Raw genomic sequence first — 25,195 nt, 5'->3', positions numbered from 1 at the left:
GATAGAAAAATATATCCCTTTTGTTCACACATAATTCCACTACACTGTACTCCATTCCATTCTCTGCCAAGTGAAACAGTATTGTCCAGGCATATTTTTTTCACATATTAAATCTGAATGAGGGTACAGAGAATTTGCTTATTTGGTCACAAATGAAGCTTATCTCATACATTTCCTTATTCATAATTTTACTCTTCACAGGGAATCTAAATACGGGTATTGAAAACAACTATGTTTCCCACACATGCAACATATATATAGCATATCACATAGAACATGTACGTAGAAAGAAAGTTGATAAACTGATTATACTGAAGTGTTTACATGAACATACAATGAAACCTGCTTTAGTGACCATCCCTATAATAAGACAACCTGTCCACGAAGACCACATTCTTTGTTTCCCTTGAATGTGGTTTCTCAATGAAACCTGTTCTAAAGGAACCTGTACATACATGTAAAGGCCACCTGCCTATAAAGACAACTTTTATTGTCTCCCTTGAGCGGTCTTTATACACAGGTGTCGCTGTACTTGCAAACCGTGTATGTCTGCGAGGTACTGCTGTATTTCTCACCTTTGACAGAAGCAAGATTTTCAGCTTTGTTCATCAAGAAGACACCAAGCTCACTGCAAGCATTGCCGTGCTTCACAATGACACTCCTCTTGAATGCTTCCTCCAACTTCACCTTATCATCCAGACAAGCTTCGTAACACTTGATGCTACGTACTAAACAATCTTTTTTTTCTGTTTGAAATTCAGTTGCCCACTCATATTCTATATCGGGGAGATATAAGAAATATGAAAGCTTCTTCAATTTTTGTATAGAAATTTCAACTGAAAGGAAAAATTAATAGAAAAGAAGAAAACATGGCAGCCAGTTTTACATATTTCGACTAGAAATGTATTCAGAAATCTGAAACTAGCTAAACTGATGATGCTGTTGGGTTTATGAATATCTTGAAGTTTACAGATGATCAGATTTACTTTTTTTAATCTCTAAATTCTTTTGCAAGATGAAATTTAAACACAAATATCAAAAACAGGTACATGATCACTACCAATATCTTCAACGTAAGAGTGCCAAGCTGTTCAGATTCGTTTTGTTTTTCCAGTTCCCCTTTTCTTTTCTTTTTATGTATCACTTGTCATATTCTAAAGAAAGCTATCTTTTCGTATTGTATAAGTTTGTGCCTCTGGATTTGCTGGACAACAGCCTTCTAGGTCTCTTTTTCCTTTTGTATTATACAGTCAAGTTAATAAGACAAAGAAAAAAGTAACAACTGTAAGATATGTACATTCAAATTATCTTACTATGTGAGAGTATGGCAAAGTTACACACAGGTGGCATTTATTCTAGGGGGTAGCAATGCGGAGGGAGGGGGGGGGGGGGGAGTTGTGAAAGTGATTTTCTGGGGGTGCATGGTGGCTCAGGGGTAGATGAAGTTTGTCCTGGAAACCACAAAGAGGGGTGTGGCAGCGGTGCATACCATAGGATGTCTTTAGGATCAAGGTTTCTGTCTCCAAGATGTTCTGGTAGTCTTTGTGATGAAGCTGCTTGTTGCTAGGAGATTCATGGGTCAGGAGAAGATGGGAATCGCCGCACATCATTAGAAGGTTGTAAACTTTAGCCTCTCCACCTTCTAAATTTACATGCAAAATATGAATAGATAGAAGGAAACACTTCACCTTTTGCTAGAAATATACAATCCAGATCAGGGCCCTGGTTCATAAAACTTGTTATCAATGACAAGTTACAATGACTGTTATATACTACTGAAATTGTGAAGTGTGATAGGCTGAGAGCAAATTTGTCATAGATATTTAGCATTTCTTATTGATAACAAGGTTTCAATTATACTATAGATAAAATACCAAAAGCACATGTTTCAGGTACATGTACTTACCTAGGAATAATGGAAGAGAAAGAGAGGACCATGGAGATAGGACTGAGGTTGCAAAATGAGAGAGATACAGAAAGAAACACAGAGAAAGATACCATGTGATGACGATGGAGATTATGAGAAATAGAGAGATAGAAAGAGTAAGAGACAGAAGGGTAGCAAAAAGAATGAAAATGAAACATACATTTGATACAATGAACATCAGATCTTTAATACACAGGTGCATCACTTTTTGTTAACTTACTGTGGCGTTTGATAGCCAGCTGTGCCATACCAAGCGCCCTGCCGTGCTTACGCTTCTTCCATGCGATCTCGGTCAATTTGCAGTAGTCCTGATAAGACTTTTCGGGCAGAGGCAACCTTTGCTTGGAGCCTGGAGGGAATGGTTTCTCCTTGACCACTGCCTTGCTCCTTTTTGGTGAGCGGTCACTGCACTGTTCTGCTCCTGATTCACCTGAAGATTGAGAAAATGAATCAGTGATTTTTCAGAAATTGAAAACCTTGTAGGAGCAGCAACCCTAACGAGAAAAGTGACTTCACAGCTCCTTCACAGACTCGCGCATGCTCCTCCATTCTGTTGGATTTTTTTCCAGACATATACAGACGCATTGGTCTATTAAAAAAAATAACATTTCACAGAAATTTTCTTCAATAGTTATGCAATAACATATTGAAATATCTCTGTTGTTCACAGGTTAGAAATTTTATTCAATATTTTGGACTTTTATTTTATTTTGTCATACAAATTTTCCTGTCTTTTTGTCCCAATTTTTCCTTCATACTCAAAGAAAAAGTGTAATGTATAACTAATCTGATTATTCCACTTTTCAAAAATGTAAAGATCATCAAGATTCATTGTCATAAGCCAAAGTTATGGCAGGTTTGCTGTGAAACTTTTTCAGTGGTTTCAGGTAAACAACATGTATATTCAACACCTGAAATCACATTATCATTTTACAAATTTAAAATTTTCATACATTTGGTGACCAAAACTTTCAAACATTCATAATCATGTCCTTATTTGTGTTTCTTGTGTAAGATTTATGATGAACACAAAAAGGAATAGATGGATCTTTGACTGCGCAGTCAAAAATGATGTCTCCGCCATAGAGCAATTTTTAAAATTAAAGTTTGATTGTAATCCATTAATTGGTTCTCAGAATATCGTAATTACAAGCTATGTGTCATATAGATGTTTGACCCTTTGATCTTTGACCTCATGACCCTAAAAACTAATCAGTAGATACATACATGACCGAAGCTCAGCGGGAATCCATCAATGGGTTCTTGAGATAACGCAATCACGAGAACGGGATGTACATCTACGGACGGACGGACAACCCGAAAACATAATGCCTCCGGCTACTTTGTAGCGGAGGCATAAAAATTGCCAAATGGCATATCTTTTAGTTTTCTGTTTTTACTTTCAGCAGCCTGTGCTTGTTAATGTATAATTAATCATTTGTGTGTATAGAAATGTCCAAACTGACTAAAATGTACTTAAATTCACTGATTTCGACATACCTGCCAGGAGTGTCCCATGGGTGGTTGATGCAACTGCTCCAGATCTTGGCTCAGCCAGAGGGTTCGGCTGTGGACCAAGGTTACTACAGGGTTCTAAGGAACTGGAAGCCTGTCCCGGCACTTGTCCTCCATCACACATCTCCTTGTTCTTGTTCTTCTTCTTGTTCTTCTTCTTGTTCTTCTTCTTGTTCTTCTTCTTGTTGTTGTTCTTCTTCGATCCTTTCACTTCTTGCGAAGCCTCTTCTTGCTTGCTATTCACATCTGTATTAATGAGAAGAATGTAGGAGAAGTATTCCCATCAGCAATTTTTACAAAGCTGCATTACAATAGCACCAATTAAACAATAAATTCAAGTTTGATTGTAATCCATTGATTGGTTCTCAAAATATCGTGATTACAAGCTATTTTTCATCTACATGACCCTTTTTATTTTTGACCTCATGACCCTAAAATCTAATCAGTTCAAACATTGGCTCGGCGAGATACATACATGTCCTGAGTTTGAGTCCTGAGTAGTCCATCCATCCGTTCTAATGATAATGCGATCACAAGCTATTTTTACATACATAATGAGCCCCATAACCTTTGACCTTATGAGCCCAAAATCTAATCTGATCATTTTCTCTGCAAAATACGTCCTGAGTTTGATGGTAATCCGTCCTCTGGTTCCTATGATAATGCGAACCTGTGACCTTTAACCCATGACCCCAAAATCTAATCAGATCAATGGCTCTGCAAGATACATACATGACCCAAGTTTGGCAGGAATCTACACATTGGTTCTTGAGATAACGCGATCCGAGAACGGGACGTACGGACGGATGGACAACCCCAAAACATGATGATTCCGGCTACTTCAAGGGGGAGGCATAAAAATTGCCAAATGCCTTTGGTTATTCTGTTTTTACTTTCAGCATGCAGCCTGTGCTTGTTTCATGTACGTATAATGAATAATCTGCGAGTATAGGAATTGTCCAAACTGACTAACATGTACATTACTGATTTCAACATACCTGCCATGAGTATCTTATGGCTATGGGTTGCTGCTGCAACCGGACCTGGGCTATTCATTGTTGGATCCAGCTCGTCTAAAGCTTCAAGCTTTAAAACTGAATAATTTGTGTGTATAGAATTCTCCAAGCTGACTAAAATGTACATTATCTTATAAATTCACCGATTTTGACATACCTGCCCCATAGGTGGCTCCTGCAACTGATAGACCCTTGTCAACAGCTGGCTGGTCTGGCTGTAGACCAAGGTTAGTACTGGGTCCTAAGGAACTGGAAGCCAGTCCCAGTACTTGTCCTCCATCACGCAACTTTAGCACTTGTTGTGGAGCCTGTTCTTGCTTGCTATTTACATCTGTATTAATGTGAAGAATGTTGAATAAGTGTTCCCATCAGCAATTTTTACAAAGCTGCATTACAATAGCACCAATTGAACAACAAATTCAAGTTTTATTGTAATCCATTAATTGGTTCTCAGAATATCGTGATAACAAGCTATTTTTCATATACATGACCCTAAAATCTAATCAGTTCAATCATTGGCTAGGCGAGACACATACATGTCCTGAGTTTGAGTCCTGAGTAGTCCATCCATCCGTTCTAATGATAATGTGATCACAAGCTATTTTTACATACATAATGAGCCCCATGACCTTTGACCTTATGACCCCCAAATCTAATCAGATCATTTGCTCCGCAAGATACGTCCTGAGTTTGATGGTAATCCGTCCTTTGGTTCCAATGATAACGCGAACCTGTGACCTTTAACCCATGACCCCAAAATCTAATCAGATCAATGGCTCTGCAAGATACATACATGACCCAAGTTTGGCGGGAATCTATACATTGGTTCTTGAGATAACGCGATCCGAGAACGGTACGTACGGACGGATGGACAACCCAAACACATAATGATTCCGGCTACTTCAAGGGGGAGGCATAAAAATTGCCAAATGCCATATCTTTGGTTATTCTGTTTTTACTTTCAGCATGGTGTTTTCATCTTTATGTGTGTAAACTACTTGTAAACTACATGTAGTAGGCTATGGTACAGTTTACTAATAAAGAATTTTATCGAGAAACTTATGATTGGCCATTGTATTATTACAGCTAAAAAAATGTAATATTTAAAGTTTGAAATTCTTAGACATGGGTCCATTTTTCACAAAAAATCCTTAGACATGGGTACCTATTTACAGCAAAAGACCTTTGGATGTGGGTATGGGTTCGGAGGTCTCAGCCGCACACCCCCGTCCGACTATAATCTGAGTACCCACCCCCCCCCCCCCCCCTTGGGGAGAAGACTTGTACCGTTAATTACTGAACCTAACGACACTCAGGTTCATACCCATGCAATGTATGTCTGCATGTGGAGTGCGGAAGATCAATCGTTCCAACAGCCCTACATGTATGGTTAAATGCCTTGGGTATGAACACATGGGAAAGTAATACTCAGACCATTGGATAAAAACTTGGGCTATTTGGGCTCACATACCCTGTGTCAAGAAATTTCAATCATTGTAATAATTTTGCTTGAAACCACTGCAAAAAATTTCATATATACAGTTACTTCGAACAAAACATCAACATACATGTAATCACCCTTCCTTTCAATGGAATGTTGTAAAAGGGGGGGGGGGGGGGGGGTTATAGAAAACTTTCTAAAAGTTTGATCAAGATACATACAACAACTATTTCAGTAAATTGCTAAAATCCTGTATGCAACATCATATAGCAGGTAAGAAATCAAATGAAATCTACATTCATTTTCAATAGAATGATTTTGAGGTTTCGCACAAGACCATGCACGGCTTGGGTGCTACATATAAGTTACTACGTATTTTATGCTTTTGCTGCATAGTAGGCTACTTCATTCAAGCAAAAGGTAGTATATATGTTACTCCTTAAAAAGGTTATATTTTGCAGTGCTTGTGAATAGACCTCTAATACTGGGATTTAATGGAGGAGAACTTTTAAGCAATATGTACCAGGTTTGTATTGCAATCTTTCAATCAAACCGAAAACCAGACTTCAAACTTGATGTGATAGTCATCCAATTTGTTCTCTACAAATTTCACCTATTTATTGTTTATTGGTGCTTATATTAGATGATAGCCTGATTTTTGTATAGATTTTAGATTTTTGCATCCAACTCATTATTGCATAAACCTCCTTCATTAACCCTAGATTAGTTTCCTGGACCTACCTTGTTGACCCTGGCTGTCACTGGCATCTCCAGGTTCTGGCTGAGGCACACTGTCATCCACTGATCCATGCTCTGAAACTGGAGCTTGGCTGTCAGGCTGTGGACCACGGTTAGCCTCTCCTTGCTCGATAACCGGATCTGTATTAATTAAAGAGAAGAATATTGACTAAGAATTCCCCTCACCAATTTTACAAAGCTGCATTACAATAGCACCAATTGAACAATAACCATAATGGTTATGGTTATTGTCTTTTCTTTCCAATGAAAAATGTTATTATCATTCTTCATTATATAGAAAGAAGAGACTTAATGTACCGTTAATAACTGAACCTAACGACACTCAGGTTCATTCCCAATGTATGTCAGTGGAGTGGGGAAGATCACTCATTCCAACAGCCCTACATGTATGTCTAAATGCCTTGTATATGAACACATAGGGAAGTTATACTCAGACCATTGGATGAAAAACTTGGGCTATTTGGGCTCACATAACCTGTGTCAAGAAATTTCAATCATTGTAATAATTTTGCTTGAAACCACTGCAAAAAATTTCATATATACAGTTACTTCGAACAAAACATCAACATAATCACCTGTCCTTTTAATGGAATGTTGTAGAAGGGGGGTAATTATAGAACTTTCTTTCTTAAAGTTTGATCAAGATACATACAACAACTATTTCAGTAAATTGCTAAAATCCTGTATGCAACATCATATAGCAGGTAAGAAATCAAATGAAATCTACATTCATTTTCAAAAGAATGATTTTGAGGTTTCCCACAAGACCACGGCTTGGGTGCTACATATAAGTTACTACGTATTTTATGCTTTTGCTGCATAGTAGGCTACTTCATGCAAGCAAAAGGTAGTATGTTACTCCTTAAAAAGGTTATATTTTGCAGTGCTTGTGAATAGACCTCTAATACTGGGATTTAATGCACGCCCCCCCCTTGAGTACAAAAAAAAAAAAAGGATTTGCGGGGAAAAAATGGCATCTAACAACATTCCCCCCTTACGAGTAAGAAAATTAATTAAGTAAAAAAAACTAAAAATTGGATTGTTTTTCCTTCGTATTCTCCAGACTTCGGCCTAACCAAAGACACCGGATTTTACAGTGCCTTTGAACTATGACTTATTCAAAATTAGGCTTAAAGATTGCATATTATGAGGGTTAATATATTTTTCTTGGGTGATAGAACGGTCATGTGATCGAGTTTAGGGGATAGGGTTAATTTGGGCCGTAAATGCGCTGATGTTTGCAATCGGTGCGGAGGTAAAAAAAAAACAGTGCCACATGTGCAAATCTGTGTTAGTTTCTCTTGATCTCACGTTTGGTGGGTAAATTGTATACCTCGAGTGTGGGATACAAGTGTATCTCATGCCCTTGGCCTTGGAAGAAGACTGTTTTGTCTCAAGAAATTTCAATCATTGTAATAATTTTGCTTGAAGCCAATGAAAAACATTTTCAATTTTAGTTGAAAAGTTTAAGATAGGATTAGGTAGGATTAAATTAAAGCAAGGAAGAAAAGGGAATTAATATTATTTATTGATAAATAATAACGCTAAGTTAGAGTCGCTAATGTTAGTGTGTTAGCTAATATAGCTAAAATTGAAAGTAAAATTAAGTAGGCTAGAGGTCTATAGCGTTAGGTTAGATCTTGGGATGAATTTTTAGTGACCTTTTTTTTGGATTGTGTTAGAGTTGGATCTACATTTGTACTTTTGTAATTGTATTACTATATTGTATTTGTACGACAGAGCCAGGGCAGGGCCAGGTTGTGGCGTGTGCACTGCACCGGACATTCACAAAAATAATGTCACACGTAGTTGAGCACAATTTGACGTAATGAAGGAGCCCAACTCCACCTAAAAAGAGTATTACCTCATTTATGAGTACCGTAATTAATATATCAATTTCAATTTTCATTCATTCTTTTCTCTGAATATAGATTATAGAATTTGGTCAGATTATTTTTTTCCTTTGACTTGGGCTATAAATTTGTCCCCTAATTCTACACTACCTTGCAATTGTATTAGTCTTATAAAAAAGGGGTTTGTCTTTCTGGCGTGAACTCCTACAACCAATTTCGTTTATTATCATTATGGCAATGAAGATCATATACCACACTTGCCCTAACCTGCATTGTTCAAGCGTACTGATAAAACTTGTATTTACTCAACCATGAAAAAACCTTTAAAAAATTTAGCTAGATTTTATTTTTTTACATTTTTCTAATTTTTTTAAAATTTTATATCATGACATTACAGGTATCCCCAAGACCCATCTTCACTCTTTGGAAAAGTGCATGTGTAAGGGGATTCAATTTAATACATGTTCCTGGCTGTAACATGTATTTATTCATTGAGATCATATATATCAGATGGAATATTTGTAACTACTGAAGATATTGAAATTGTGTTTATCCACGTTGGGACCAGCAATTTGTCTACGAGTCTCTAGGATTGGGATAGCAGTGCCTACATAGATTTATACTTTACAATAGGGAGAAGTATTTTACCTCGCTGGGATTGTCAGCTTTTGTACGAAGCCAGTGTTTTCTATAATCTGAAAAAGAACAGAAGATAAATATGCCTCTTTCTACTGCACCTGCTTCTTCTTCAACTGCTTCTTCCTCATCTGCTTCTTCCTCATCTGCTTCTTCCTCATATGCTTCTTCCTCATCTGCTTCTTCCTCATATGCTTCTTCCTCATATGCTTCTTCCTCATCTGCTTCTTCCTCATCTGCTTCTTCCTCATCTGCTTCTTCCTCATATGCTTCTTCCTCATCTGCTTCTTCCTCATATGCTTCTTCAACTGCTTGTTTAACTGCTTCTGCAACCAATATACATGTTGATATTTTTTCTCAAGCTATGCAGAAGAAGGCTTGAGAGAGATGTTTGTATTTCACGTACTACAGGGTACCATTACACAAGTTTAGGTGTACATGGGATCTTAAAGATACTTGCGTACAAATGTTATGTCTTCATTCTACTCAGCAGCTTCCAATATGAAGTTGTTTTTATTGACCTTGCCATGTAACTTGGTACACTTAATAAATATACATGGATGTATTTATATTTAAAAAAAAACTTAAGTTGTTGGCTTTGTTTGTTTGCTGTTGTATTACAGTTACTAAAAGTGTGGAAAGATGGAAATATGAGATATGCCTTGATGCAATTAACAGATGTAGTAGGTATGAGCTAATTTAAGTTTAAGAAACTCATGCATCTGACTGAAGGAGAAAACTTGAAGCAAGTAATTTGGAGAAAAGGAGAATTTAAAAAAAGAGATAGAGACAATCAAAAAAAAAAAGAGAGCCATACAGAGCAGGGCTTGCCCTTAACTTTTTTTTGAGGTGGCCAGCAGGGCCACTTGGGTAGGAGATCTGGGTGGCCAAATGGATTTTCAGGTGGCCATCACGCGACGGCGTGCATCGTTTTTATAAAGTTAGTATGCGAAACGAAACATTTCAGGTAGCCATCATTTTTAAATGAGACGTAGTCGTCATGCATGCAGCGCAGAATGCGGCAGCTCGCAGCTAGCTAGAGAGGGAAAAAAAAATCACGTAATAGTCACGTGAATATCACGTGATCTCAGGCCCGCGCTTTTTCCTCTCTCTTCTGCATACTGCCCTCTACAGTCTACTGCATGACAACTACGTCTCATTTCAAAATGATGGCTAGCTGAACTCGATATCGAGTACGTAGCTCATGAAATATCATTATTTCTGTAAGATATTATGAATATCTATAGTATTATTTGTCAAAGCAAATAATTATTTTACGGTAATTTTGTTGAATTGGAGTCCCTTAAAGTCTTCCGTGATGTTTTTTAATTGGTTTAATTCTTATTGTTCCGATCAGGTCGGTGACGGTGTAGGGATGTAAACGTGCTATCAAGCTTGACTCGTAACTTCTGCTTGCCGTTATACACGCATTTTTAGAACGAACGATAGGCACTTCGATGTTATTTCAAGAGCTTTAATTCATTTTCCTTCATCAAACTATCAAGGGTAAACCATTATGTTGTGGATATATTTTGACAATTAAATTAATGCCTTTAGTATTACGATTTAATTGCAATAGTCTGATCAACATTTTAGTCTTGTGTTTGGCATTTTCTTGCTCTGTCTTCAGTGGGTCATAGATCTATTTCCACTTCCGTTTCTGAACGCACCCGATCGGTACCACGAAGCGTGATTCCTTTCTTGCAGCCTCAATTTTAGAGCGATAAAAACACCTACCGTCAACTGAGACGATATCCATTTATTTTTTAAAGCATCTTAATTTAATTCCATTGATTATTTTATTGTTTTGAAAGCAGTAACTGTCTTTTCCGTCGCATTATTAGAACAGCAACTTAGTCTAACTCCCGCCGCTGCATGCACACGATTTTTAGTGTCAGTACACCAATCACAATGCTGGGATTTGGGAATCCCCAACTTACACGCCCGAAATCTCATGCGCAGTTTGTAACTGCGCAACAAAGAGTTGAGAAGCGTACTAGCTGTGCTGCAATGCGGATATCGACAGCTGCCCTATACGCGGTAGCATATAACGCTACGCCTATGTACCGGCCAGGCCGGGGTGGCGGCGGCGGTGTGTACAGTACCTACGCGACGGCGTGCATCGTTTTTATAAAGTTAGTATGCGAAACGAAACATTTCCTTGTTTGATAGATCGGATTGCGTCGCTTGGAAAAGCTTGGAAAAATAAATGTCGCTTCGGTGTCGGGTAGATCTAAAGGTTAAAGATAAACTTTAGTACTGGTAATGCGATTGCATTGTGAAAGAAAAGGTGTGAAAGGATCAGAAACAGTTGATCATGGAGCATGTAAGTATTGGTGTGCACTGCAAGGTTCTGGAGTCATCAAAATCATAATAAATTTGACCGAGTCTTGGTAAAGTAACAAACACTCACATAGAAAGCTATATATGGGACAACACACATGGTGTCGGGGATGGTACTACCTTGGTTTCCTTGTCTTTCTATGCTCATTACTCAGCCAGTATACATTTTCTTCCAAAATTGTTTGGCACATGTCATTTATTTGTAATCTTGAACATTCAGTGTAAGTTTCGTTTGATTCTGTGAGAATTAATTTCTTTTTTTTTACCAGTACTGGAGTTTATCTTTAAACAAGTTGTTGATAAATAATTTATATATTACTGTCCAAATATTTGGGTGGCCAGCCGGGCCATCTAGTCGGTGATTTCAGGTGGCCCGACAGCGTTTCAGGTGGCCATTGGCACCGGGCCACCGCTAAATTCGAGCCCTGCAGAGAGAGAGAGAGTTGAAAAAGAAAGCCAGACAGACGGAGAGAAGTAGAGAAAGAGAGAGAGAGAGAGAGAGAGAGAGAGCAAGGCTGCACGCAGGAAAATTTTCCTGGGGGGAGGGGGACAAGAATAATAATAATAATACATTGTATTTCTATAGCGCTTAATAAAATGTTTCTAAGCGCTTTACAAAATTGGCGATACTCAGATTATAGTAAATTCAATATCATATTTACAAACTATAATTAATATATACTAATCAACCTACAATTAATTCTAAATACATAAGCACAGATACATCCAGTCAATACATTGAAATACGATAGAATACAATTAATTTAGGCCAAAACATTACAAAATAAAATTAAGGCAATTACATTACATCTACTGTGAATAACACTTACGACATTAAATGCATTTACAAAATTTAAATTCTCAGATTTGTGTTTAGATTTTTGCATCAAACTCATTATTGCGTAGACCTCCTTTATTCAAAAGAAATGGGTGATTGCTGGTTTTGTCCCTAGACAAGTTTCCTGGACCTACATTGTTGACCCTGACTGTTTACAGCTGGAGATTCCAGTCCTGAAATTTTATCACTGGCATCTCCAGGCTCTCAAATAGTCTGAAACGACTACATATGATTCAAACCTCTCTCTCATAATCCTACCATCTCAAATTCATGGATCAGCAAACTTGGTCAATATCACTGCATATACATGTAGATATAGCTCAGTAAGTTAACAACAGGTCCTTACAAAAAGCATATTTAGACCCCTTTCTTTCCTAAAGACCCTGTAATCTATCACATGTATATGATATAAGTCTTACCAGAATGGATTTGCCGAAGCTTGCGTCGAAATTTCGGTACTGTCATACGATCAAGGTATCCTGCAATAAGCAATTCAAGCACTGCTTTCTGTAGAACAATGTAGAACAATGGAATAGAAAAGACAAAGGAAAAGAGTACTTCTCGATAAGATGACAAAATAAACCAGCAGCAAATGTAATCTTGACTTCTGCTAATAACGGAAAGAAAGTCTCATTCCCATTTGCAGCAGTATGGCAAGCCAAAAGGGAAACAAAACGTGGTCATTCGTCCATCTTAAAATCATGCAAATATAATTTGTCTTGTTTTCAAGTCATGTCTCTTTTTAAGGCTTTCATCTGTTTTCTTATGTCTTTTCACAAATCATTCATCTAGCTATTTCCAAGCTATTCGTCTTCTAAACAACCATCCGTCTTCTTGTAAACTGTTTGTCTTTACAGAAATCATGTTTCCTTTTGCAAATGATAATTTGTTGAATTTTCCTTTTGCAAATTATATTTTGCTGAAAGATGAATCATTTTTAAGAAAAATGATTTTTTAAAAGATGAATGAAAGCAAGGGTAATATTATACATGAACTACTTTGTAGGCCCCTTGAGCATCCCCTATAATTGATACTTGTGCAATATAAATGTACATGTAGTTATTTCTGTATTTCAGCCAATATTTTTGCATAAAGATATTTTCAAGGATTTAAGGACAAATTTGTTACCGGTCATTGTTAAATTTGATCTAAAGGGAATTAAGGTTGAGTTCTGGGAAGAGGTGAAAAATAAACTGTGAGTGATATCATTGTATTATGCAAGTGCATGTGGAAGAACGTTCCCTGAAAAGCATGGCTCTTCAAATGCCTTAATATTCTAAATATGGCATGCAATCATAAAAATCGGCATTATAATCAAGCAAATTCCACTAGTTTGTAATACATGTGGAAGGTCCATCTATAACATACTGTACAATATGGATTTAGAACTGCTTTAAGCTAATTTCTCTCCAAGTGCATTCACTAGCAGAACAGAAGATTAGATATGATTATGATAAAGACTAGATGGATCTTCGACTAGCTGCGCAGTCGAAAATGTTGCCTCCACCAAAGAGTGATTTTTCAAACCAAAACAGTAGCTATTTTTAAAATTTGAGTGTGATTGTAACCCATTAACAGGTTCTCAGAATATCTTGATTACAAGCTATTTTACAGATGACCCTTTAATCTTTGACCAATTCATAACCCTAGAATTCAAATCAGTTTATTGGCTCTGCATACATACATCTCCTGAGTAATTTGATAGTATCCGTCGGCTCCAATGATAATGCGATCACAAGCTATTTTTTCATACATAATGAGCCCCATGACCTTTGACCTCATGACCTCATGACCTCAAAATCTAATCAGTTCATTGGCTCTGCAAGATACATACATGATTAAGTTAAGTAAGCGGGAATCCATCAATCAGTTCTTGAGATAACGCGATCACAAGAATGGGACAAGCTGAAAACACAAGCTGAAAACAATGACTCCGGCTACTTCGTTTCGGAGGCATAAAAATATGTTTCTCATTGCACCTTATGTCCATTTTTAACTAAGATAATGAGCCTTTGATTTTACTTTAAGAATACAAACAATTCATCTTTCTTTGACCATCAGAAAAATAATTTTTGCTCTCATTAAATAAGGTATGTACAGGAGACTCATTTAAGATATTAGACATTAAAGCACAAATTACTGGTACAATATTTCTGAAATTATATTACGGGAGCTCAAGAATTGCCATACACATCACATTAAAATCTTCTTGTTGTTCCTAATGATATGATAACGTTGTTATAACTTACATGTACCTGCAGGTCGCTATTCTGAGAATTGTTCATCATGTTCATGTATGATATGACGGGATACGCCATGATCGTGCACGCTTCTTTCACAAGAAGTTTAGTCTCTAAAACAGAATGAGAATTGAGGTTTGGTTTGATTTTTTAAATGACAGCTTAGAAAATAAGTTCAAATTGCATCAGAGAGCATAGAATCCTGGAGCCCACAAGTCATGTAGGCCCTAGAACATGGCTGCAAGGGACTTTTACAGCACTTTATGCCAATCATTAGTTGCAAATTTAAATATTTGAATTTTGGTTTGTGGACAGCTATCCTGGCATCTAGGCATAATGATTCATCATATAGTGCAATTCGGTCACCACTAAAGATCTGAATTTATGTTTTGGCTTAGAGCATGATTTCCTTGACAGCAGTGAAATAAATATTCCACCTGGAAGAAGGTTAGAGCCTGTGCTACAATAAAAATAGTGTGCACATTGTGGAAGAGAAAAGAATCCAGTAAAGAGCGTACTAATGAATGTACAGTGCGTGCATGTAGAGAAATTGTGTAAATCTAGATTTTCATTACAAGAAGCCCTGTCCCCCCCCCCCACAACAAAAAACTTGGGTCTTTTGTTGGAGGGAGGGGGGTTGCAGGTTGCTTATTTTTCTTCCTTTCCCCTTTCCCTTTTTACTTTTAATTTCCCCTTTGCTTTCCTGTCCTTCCTTCTCTTCTCTTTTCTTTATTGGACAATTGGTTATTATTTTTTGGGGGACAGATTTCAGTTTGCTTCTTTTTGAAGAGGTTTATACATTTCTTGAGTATGGTTCTTGATATTTACACATAAAAAAGAGGGTCTAGCTGACATGTGGACAAGAAAGACAATCTAGGATCTACATGTACGTCTCAACCCCCCTCCACCAATCACACCGAAGAAGTACATCAACATTCTTACTATTTGTTCTGCTTCTTGGATTTGTCAGAGCTGATATGAAAGGCTTTCATGTGGTTGCTGATTATGATTGTCAACTGTAAAATGAAAAACAAGACAAATAGCCTCCTCACCTTCCTCGAAACGACGTCGAGCCCGACAGCGTGGTAAACTAAAGAAGTAGATGAGTTCTTCCAAAAACACTCTAAATCCAATTCCAGATATATCCTCCCCCAAAGCCTCGAATTTATCTTGCTCAATCTGTTAGCATGAAAAAAAATCAAATTGATAAATATGTCAAAACACTGTTAACACTTTGCATTTTGTATAAGGCTACAGGTTCTTCACTGATCTACCCTGTTGGCTTTCTAAGAGTGCTTGCTATGCTCATTTGCTTTCAAATGTATATTCCCTTTATTATATACCCCCAAAAGCTACTCTGTTTGTTTCCTTATGATGCATATTTATTTTGGAGAGAACACCAGGAATAATTTTTCAGATGTCACAATAATGAGACGATTGAGGATTTTTTGACAAAAGCTGACAAATGTGATCTTTAAAAACATTTAATTTCTTTTCGAAGTACTGCATTCCAGTGCAAGTTCATACCAAAATTGGCTGGAATAAAACGTATAAGATGCTATCTTGTTTTTTCAATGGCGGGTTCAAATTATTGAATATTTGTGGGGCACCACAAACTAGAAATCGTTATATTTATGGATATTTCAGCTGTCTCTGAACCGATTTTGATCAAACAAAGATGATTCTGTTATTTAAATTGTATGTTCTTCCAAATTTGACACTCAGTTTTTCGTTATCTCACAAAAAAATGATTTGTGTAACGCCCTCTGCAACAAAAATCAACTATCCCTTTAAATGATCCAAGAAATTTGACCTTTGGCCTGCAGATTCCCATGTCTATTCATTTCTTGTCCTGGTACAGGGAGATACCACATTCAAAGCTAAAGCCAACATGGTTCTTGATATCTCCAGACAATTAACCTCCAATTTTCATCAAAATTAACTTTTAGTAAGACTATAGGTTTTCATAGCCAACCAGATCATACCTGAGTGAGGCTGTAATATCTCCTTGCCTGAGCTATAAAATGTCGTTCTTCACGCTGAAGGCCATTCCTCTGAAACATCAAATTTTTAACAAGAATATTTACATAAGTCTACATGTACGGTACATGTAATGTATAAGCATACTGGTTTAATAAGCAAAATAAATAATGGTGACTTTCACTGATCGAAGATGCCCACTACTCATTTAGGGCGAGACCAAAAATATGAATTCACTGAATTTGAAAATGTATAGTTACTTACTTACTTACATGCCCAATTAAAGAAGAATTAATCTCTCAACTATGAAGCATTATCATGATATAGAGAGTAAAACAACAGTTCATTTAATATAAAAAACATAGCTGTAGGCCAAATAATATCGTCTTGCAAGTACAATAAAAAGACCCTGCTTTGCCATAATTACAACGTCGTGAAGCTGCCACTTTGTTAAGATTTCCCTTCAAAACTTACGGGTTGTGACGTATCGCACGGAGAACTGATGTAGCGCGCACGCTTTATATGCAATACACGTCAAACATGGTGCTGCCCAGTATTTTGTTGTAATAATTGTTCCTCGAAAACCAAGGGGAAATTGTTTCATCGGTTCCCAGACCCACACAATCGCAATGAAATATTCAAGCTATGGGTAGCAGCTCTGAAGGTGGAGAAATTTCTTGACCAGAAGTACAAATACGACAGAAAAGAGGAGAGTCAAGCTTGAGGCAAAAAAGGCATGTCATTTATATCGTAATTGAATGTCCCATTTGTGTGCAATATCGTTACAAATTGCGCGTGCTTGAGCTCACTGCAGCATGAGTGTAATGTGTATGTAGTTTACAGCAGGGAAACATACGTACCCAATAGGGGTCATCTCCATGTGCAAACACAAGCACAAACACAATGGCAATGTTCTGAAAATTCTCAGAGCCGCAAAAGACGAAGGATTCGGAAGAAGAGTTACGTCCTCCCTTCCGTCAAATGTTCAATATTTATATTTTTCAGATATAATGTTTTAAATGGAAATGAAATAAACTCAAATTAACATGTAGTTTGAGGTTAATTCCCCGTTACCTGTTAAGTCTGTAGATTATTAAACCAAAAAAATATGTCTATCTAGGATTCTATGTATGTAAGTAAAGATTATTGTAATAGTTTGTATACGGTTTTGTCTACAAAAGATACATGAAACTTGAAACTGTCCAGAATCGAGCCGTTAGATTTATCTTTGGCCTTGGATCTCAGACTCGTACGTGTACTTCATACATGCCAACCTTTCACAGCAAAAAATTAGGAATTTAGTATAGTATTAATGACTGCTTTGAGAGAAATAGTTGTTTTTATACGCTCAAGGGAAGGTTAGAATTGTGCTATTACCCGAGGCGTGCCGAGGGCAATAGCCCAATTGTAACCTTCCCGAGAGCGTATAAAAACAACTATTTCTCGAATATTAAAGCAGTCATTAATACTTTTATATGCCAAAAAAAAATAGACTAAAAAATAAAAAATAAAAAAACTTTTGTCGAAGATGGGATTTGATCTCTTGCATACAAAAGGTGATGAAACTAAAATCAGCGCCTTAAACCGCTCGGCCAGTGCGCTCTGTCACCATATATAGCAGTTTTCTCTAATACATTAAAATTGATTAAAAATGGCTTCGCGTGGTAGATGCTTCGCCGCTGCTCCATTAAACAGGCCCTTCTTTTACTTTTGCAATGCATATTGGCACGAACTTAGATCAAGATCTATCGGCAGATGTTGTTTTTTTGTTTTTGGAAGTTTATTTTCGTCTTCATGTCAACAATGCAAGATAAAATTGTCGGTAAGATCGATCGAGATTCAATTGTATTGAAATTACCGACCAATTCTTCGCACACGTACGGTATCCTCGATCGCTCAGACCATTTTTTAACATGTAAACCTATGGGGTAACCATGGAGACTGAACTATTTTCCCGGTAACCATGGTTATTGGGATTTTAGAACTGTTTTAACCATGGTTACTGGGAATTTTCGGGAACAGTTAAAGTTTATGAATGCAATTTCGACCAATCAGATTGCTGGATTACTTAAGTGAGGTATATAATCTATTTTGTATACTTTTCACACAGAATATATCAAAAAATGAGAGGAAGCTGGGGTTAAAAACAGTAGCTTGAAGGCCCAAACATAGGATTCTTTCCTCCAAAAAGGAATGGTTGGCAGCTATGGTACTTTTCCCTTGATTATTAAGCTAGGAACTCCAGTGGTAATTACCTCTACAACAACGCATTCTGTTTAAAGTCTGCCTGTACATGTATATCTTCAAAATTCTTAATTATAGGGTACCTGAATCTAAATGACACCCTCCAAATATATACACCAGCTCGTAAAATTCGCTCCGCATCTAACAAATATTAACCAATTATTTCCAAATTCAGGCTCTCATCTCCCCAAAAATGTCTCACAGTGACATAATTTTTTATCTATTTCATGTTTCTCTTTCACTTTCTGTAGTTTTGTTACATTACACATAGCACTTTGGTACATTTTGTTTTTAGCACTCCTAAATGATCAATATTATTATCAATATTATACTTTAACCCATAATTTATTCTCTAACAATATAAAAAAATGTGTTATTTGAGAATAGCTAGAGATGAATCTTTAAAACAATGACTGACCTCCAGCAAGCTTGGATTAATGACATCATTACCGGAAGGCGTATCATGTTCATCTTCAAGCTTGACATTCATCTGAACATTACCCACAGCCCGCAATTAAGTGATCATCTATAATTTGTTCAAGCATCCTTATTCGTTCAAGGATCTCAGTTAGAGTTAGAGATTAAACAAATTGTATAAATACTGTAAAAGCAGAAACTTTTGCATTCACTAAACGTACGGTGCAAGAGGTGACCACGACAAAATCACTCAATTCTATATCACTTTTTATCTCATTTCAACTTAACTCTATGAAGAGAATGCCTATTCATATTCATATGCATGTATACTGTACATGTACATGTACATGTAGTTGCTACAGCATAGGATGTGTCACTTCAATGTTTTCTAATTTCTACTCACCAGCTCATAAACGAGAAGATCCTCTTCAAAATCATCTGAATCTGTGTCTTCCACTTGCACAGGCGTGCTCAGCATGGCATCCATGTCTTAGTTGGAAATCTGTACCCGTGAAGAAAAAAGAAGAAAGAACAGTTTAATATAGCAATTAGAAATTCTAAGCTCTCAGTCGTTACTATTATCATCATCATTATCATAATACAATAACAACGACAATAATAATAATAATAATAAAAATAATGAGAACAATAACAATATTAAAAATTATATACCTCATTTTAAGATTCTTTACTAATCCTGTCTTCTGATTGGTTGAAAATGCAGTCATGTTCTTAACCATGCCCGCCAATTGAAATTCATAGTCATTTTTCCCGGCTCTACCGGTTTATATCCATTTTTCATAGCACTTTTTCCATGGCTGTGAAACGTGACGTCATTTTGCTGCGATCCCCATTTTGGTTTACGTGTTACCGTATAAGTTTCTTTTGTGCGATGACCGATGCGCAATACCGTTAACGGTGTTTGAGTGCAATTCGATTTTGGTCGCTGCATTCAGGCGACGAATCTACCAATCCACGCAGCGCACACGACCGATCGCCATTTTGTGTACTAGATCTAGTCTCGATCGCAACAAGTAGACTAGACGCACAGTCTGTGTAAATATGTTGCGAATTTGTGAATTTATAAAGTTACTGTTCATGTTCTAGTACTGTTCTACTGGAGCACAGCTTGTTGGTGATATCATCCTGTACAAAAGTTACTGTTCGTGTAAACGTGTTTGGTATTCCCTGTTCTACTGGAGCACAGCTTGTTGGATTTCATACTGTACACAAGTTATTGTTGGTGTTAATATTCATGACTTCAAAGAGATGGAAACCTAAATGGGTGAGTCAACATTTTCCTTTTTTTCGGTATATAAAATATATATTGACTGCTTTTAATATTCGAGGCATAGTTGTTTCTATAGGGTCTTGGGAAACTCACAACCTGCTATGACCCCGCGGCGCAAGCGCCTTGGGGTCATAGCAGGTTGTGAGTTTCCCTTGACCCTATAGAAACCACTATGCCTCTCAAAGCAGTCAATATATCCTTACTATAATGATAACAATAACAATAGATTTTCCTCTTTTTGTGACTCTGTACAGTGCCTACTTCCACTACACTATTTTTACGGGCCAAATTGCAATTGCTCATTATCACTTTCTACCTACTACTAGAACTGTACTTTTATAGATTCATTTTCACTATCATTAATCTGATGACCAGTCTATACCTACATGTACATGTAATAGTGCTTACTTAGACATGGACATGTACAAACATTACCTTCCGAGTCTAGCCTAGTCTTCGCAATAACTGCATGGGCAGAACAAAATACAGAGTTTCATGGCAATTGACCTCTTACGACCTTTGACCTACATGTACATACTAGTATCAAGTTTGGTGTTCATTGCTCTAATGGCTCTCAAGATATTGCAATAATGCGGGGGAAAAACACTGAATTTCAAAGAAAAGTGAGTGTGACCTTTATTACTTTTAACTTTTGACCTACATGAAGTTCATTGCTCAAACGAGTCCTGAGATAACAAGATTATGAGGAAGCAGGACAGATAGACAACACAGTAACATAGTACCTCAGCTAGCTCAGACCCCACCTTCATGGCAGAGGTTTTGAAATAAGTGTACCGGTAATCAACCAACACTAATTCAACATGATTCTTACGAAAATAGTTACATATATACATGTATCCAAAATTAAGCTACTACCCATACATTAACAAAAATAGACTAGACTTTAATTCGTCACTTAGACGAATTAGGTGATACGTATGATAATGGTCTACATAACGAATAATGCATTACACGATATATTATTTTGTAAACTGCTTCTCCCATTCATATGCTTCTCCCATTATGATCTATTCATATGTCAAGATTAAATTGTGTCTCCTTGATCATCATGGATCTAGGGAAGATAGATTGAAACAATATATGACCTTCGACCCTGTGCAGTAACCAGTTACACATTTGACTCTAATTTACATCATGAAGAACACCTTTTGACGATTTTTATCTTATTCAAAGAAATGAAAATGTAATTGATAAATGATTATCATCATTATGATAATGATGATCATGATGATCATGATCATGATCATGAGCGCGATCATGACAGCTTATTGAAAAAATGAGGGTTGATTTAGATAGCATATAGTCTCAGCTACAACATACTAAAAAATCAACAAAATCCAAGCCGAAATAACGGCGATATTGCTCGCAAAAGACAGGAATGTAGACTCCAGATTTTAGAAAAAGTCATCTCCCATAGGGATTACACGCAAAAAGTAATGGATTAAGTGAAAATAGGGTAATAATAAAGTAAAAAGGGTTATTTATGACATTATTTGCGAATCTACGTGTTTAAATAATCAAAGGAGATGGTACAGTGAAGGTCAAAAGGAAAAAAAAGTGAGGAAAAAAAAGTGTTGGAGACACCCGGACTCGAACCAGGGATCTCGAGGTTGGAAGTCAAGTGCGTTACCGATATACCAAAACATCTCCCATAGCGATTACACGTAAACGGGAAATGGAATTCAGAAATCCTACTTTGCAAGTGAAATATGAGCTTGATCCTGGCATCTAATCGAAAAATAAAAGGCACACTTTTGATAGCTCATTGTCTCAGCTACAACATATCCAAAGCTCAGCGAAAACAAAGCTAAAACAACGGAGATTTTGCTCGCGAAAGACAGGAGTGTAGGATCCAGTTTTGAGAAAAAGTCATGTCCCATAGAGAATACACGCAAAATGCGAAAAATTGACATGCCTCCTTAAATCGCAAAAATACACCCTGATACTTTTGTCAAAAATAAAAATTGTGAATATTACATTTGTAGAAAATTGTCTCAGCTAGAACATATCAAAATTAAAAAGAAAATTGATCCACATTTACAGAGATACAATCAATTTTCCAAAAATATGCTGACGTCATAATATGCAAATTGAATTTTTGAGTTTGGAGGCCATTATGATGACGTCATGAGTTAATTGAGGATAAAATGAGACATGAAATCATATCTCCGACTCATAATCTATCCAAATATGAAAAAATATTAGGAGTTTCTATCTATTCTAAAGAGTTACAATGAATTTTATGTAGGCATGTTTTTGCCCATGTATTGTGGATAAAGATAACGTAAATCCGCGCGTGCTGTCAACTTTGACGGACGCTCGTTGCGTAAATAAAAGGTGAACAAATTATCAAAATGCTTGGAAAAATGTACCGAATATGATGACAGAAAAAAATCGGCGATTCTATGTTGCAAAATGCCAGTACGCGCGAAAACGCGCGCGCATGCGCGTGTGCGTAATTTTTTTATCAAATGCTCCATATGGCCTGAAACGTATGCAAAAAAAATTTGGGATGATTTAGAGCATTTTAAATTTTTGCGCGCGCGTAAACGCGCGGACGAACGCGCACGCGCGCATTTGCGCACTTTTATTGACCTCAACTTGACCGGACGGATATTTATCTTAATCGTGATAATTATGAATGAGAAATACTTTTCCGTCATGAAGATATGATCATTAGTTGATTTTCACAAAATGGCGCCTGGATGACGTCACGATAATTTTGACTCTCTAAAAAGTCATGCAGTTCTAAGTTAGACTAAGATCTATCATCATAGCAAGTTTCATGATAATGGCTTTATTCAGTCTTGAGATATCCTGCGAACAAATTCGAGGAAGAATAATAATAAATAAATAAATAAATAAATAAATAATAAAAATCTTGACGAAATCAAAAGGTGATACGTCTACGTACGTATCACCTAAAAATCAACAGTGGTCTGACTAGACTAAAAGCTTCAGTCACTGATATTGGCAGTTAATTTTTCTGCTGATGAACCGCCTCTATATAAAGACCGAAGTACATGTACATCGAAGGGATTAGTGAGGGAAGGTTACGCAATGTAGTTTGTGTGTGATTGCCAATCTCATCGCACGGAGTAGCTTCCAGAAAACTGACAGATTATCTGAATGTAAGTCCCCATATTTTTTAATGTTTTTTTTACAATGACTTTCAATGTTATTTTTTAATGTAAATTAGATCTACTTTTCCTTCCAATTATCTTTTTTCCCTTCTGAATCAATTTACTGTTAAGTCTAGAAAAAGAAAAACTGAGGGACGAGGGGAAAAATTTCGCCGGATTCCTGATAGAATTGGTGGTTATCCCCCCCCCCCCCCCCCCCGCCCCTTGTGCGTGTGGCAAGCATAACTATTTGTGTGTGGGGAAGGTTGACAAATGTTTTTTTAAAGGATTTCCATACTATAGACAATTATTTCTGTATGCTCTGCTTTCATTTGCCTATAGCTGCCTCGAGGCTGTATTTCATCCAAGATAGCTCATTGCGATTGGTTTAAAACTGTACAGTGATGAATTTGATATGAATTTGGTTAGTGTTAAATTCTAGATAATGACCCTGTGGCAATTGTTGCCATATATATACCCAGACATTGTTTGTCCAGACAGTTGATTTAAAACGGTAATTTGCAGAAGTTTACACACATTATTTCATAAATTTTTTAAGACTTATTTAAGGAGGCTATAGTGCTTTTTGACGCATAATTTAGTTAAATCAAAAGGCAAAAGCAGTGGCTTTATTTTGTTTAGGCATCCGGACATACAACCCCCATCATATTGTATAATATACATGTACATACATGCATGTTACGATATGACATAAATATGTTATACAATCATTATCAAATCAACACAATTCTTGCACAGAAACTGTCATACTATTCAGTATTCATAGAGTCGACTATGTCTATCAGTCACTTTATGTCAACAAAATAGAACCCCCCGAAATAGCATCAAAGCAGAACTTTATAATTAATTTGCAAAAAGTGTAATGTCACCTCAACAATAGATTCCCAGTCTAATATTGACCCATTTTTTGATAGGGGGGGGGGGGGGAGGGGGGTGGAGCTCTATCACAGAATATTATTTAATAGGATTCAATGTCAACACAAGTTTTCCTTTACTTCCTGTAAATTTTTGTACTTGCATTCAACGCACGTACACGAGGCACATTTAATGCACAGTACCGGTATATCCACATCCTGTATAAGCTAGATCTTTGATCGTTCTCGTTACAACCACACTCGTCAAATCATGAACAAACCGGGCACCATATCATCTTTCATATCATAAATATACACTTTGTTCCTCATAAAAGAAGTCAGATTATCCACTTACAGTTCCACACGAATGCAGTGTCCCACAGGCAAGACCAAAAAATGTTTTATTGGTCTTAATTCTAATGAAATTTGACTGCTATCACGCAATAGGCCTACAATTGATCGTATCACACAAAATGATAAACATGTCGGCTGGCGGGATAGAGCTATAATGATGTCATCAAAACATGACGTCATATCACGTGGTATGCAAAGGCAGTATCATTTACATTTGTATACATGAATTAAAATGAGCTGATGTCACTGATTTAATAAAATTTGGAGTTTGTAAATAAAACTTATTGATTTCTATAGTGAGTGAATATTCAAAATAATTTTAT

The 25,195-nt window shown here is 36.7% G+C and overlaps 1 protein-coding gene across 1 annotated transcript; it reads right to left on the bottom strand.

Moving 5' to 3' along the window:
* Positions 1–1,907: 1,907 nt before the first annotated feature.
* LOC755288 (uncharacterized protein DDB_G0286299) lies at positions 1,908–19,696 on the bottom strand. The gene is made up of 10 exons (XM_030973741.1): positions 19,613–19,696; positions 16,554–16,622; positions 15,621–15,747; positions 14,578–14,681; positions 12,748–12,835; positions 9,249–9,473; positions 6,641–6,778; positions 4,616–4,789; positions 3,428–3,688; positions 1,908–2,357 (listed from the first exon to the last, which is right to left on the bottom strand). Exons 1-10 carry the CDS (start codon positions 19,694–19,696, stop codon positions 2,113–2,115), a joined length of 1,515 nt encoding a protein of 504 aa, XP_030829601.1. The 3' UTR covers positions 1,908–2,112.
* Positions 19,697–25,195: the final 5,499 nt, after the last annotated feature.

This window comes from Strongylocentrotus purpuratus, unplaced genomic scaffold (genome assembly GCF_000002235.5).
Source record: "Strongylocentrotus purpuratus isolate Spur 01 unplaced genomic scaffold, Spur_5.0 spur5_contig_866, whole genome shotgun sequence".
Taxonomy (NCBI): Eukaryota; Metazoa; Echinodermata; class Echinoidea; order Camarodonta; family Strongylocentrotidae; genus Strongylocentrotus; species Strongylocentrotus purpuratus.
The sequence above is the reverse complement of the archived record's forward strand: the minus strand, read 5'-3'. Positions and strand labels throughout refer to the sequence as shown.

Bases quoted from the DNA above. Each gene is read 5' to 3' on its own strand.
- LOC755288 (XM_030973741.1), bottom strand. From the start codon at position 19,696: ATGGATGCCATGCTGAGCACGCCTGTGCAAGTGGAAGACACAGATTCA. The intron at 4,790-6,640 runs GTAGGTCCAGGA...ACATTAATACAG, and splicing joins TGACAGCCAGGGTCAACAAG to ATGTAAATAGCAAGCAAGAA. The intron at 2,358-3,427 runs GTATGTCGAAAT...CTCAATCTTCAG, and splicing joins CCATGGGACACTCCTGGCAG to GTGAATCAGGAGCAGAACAG.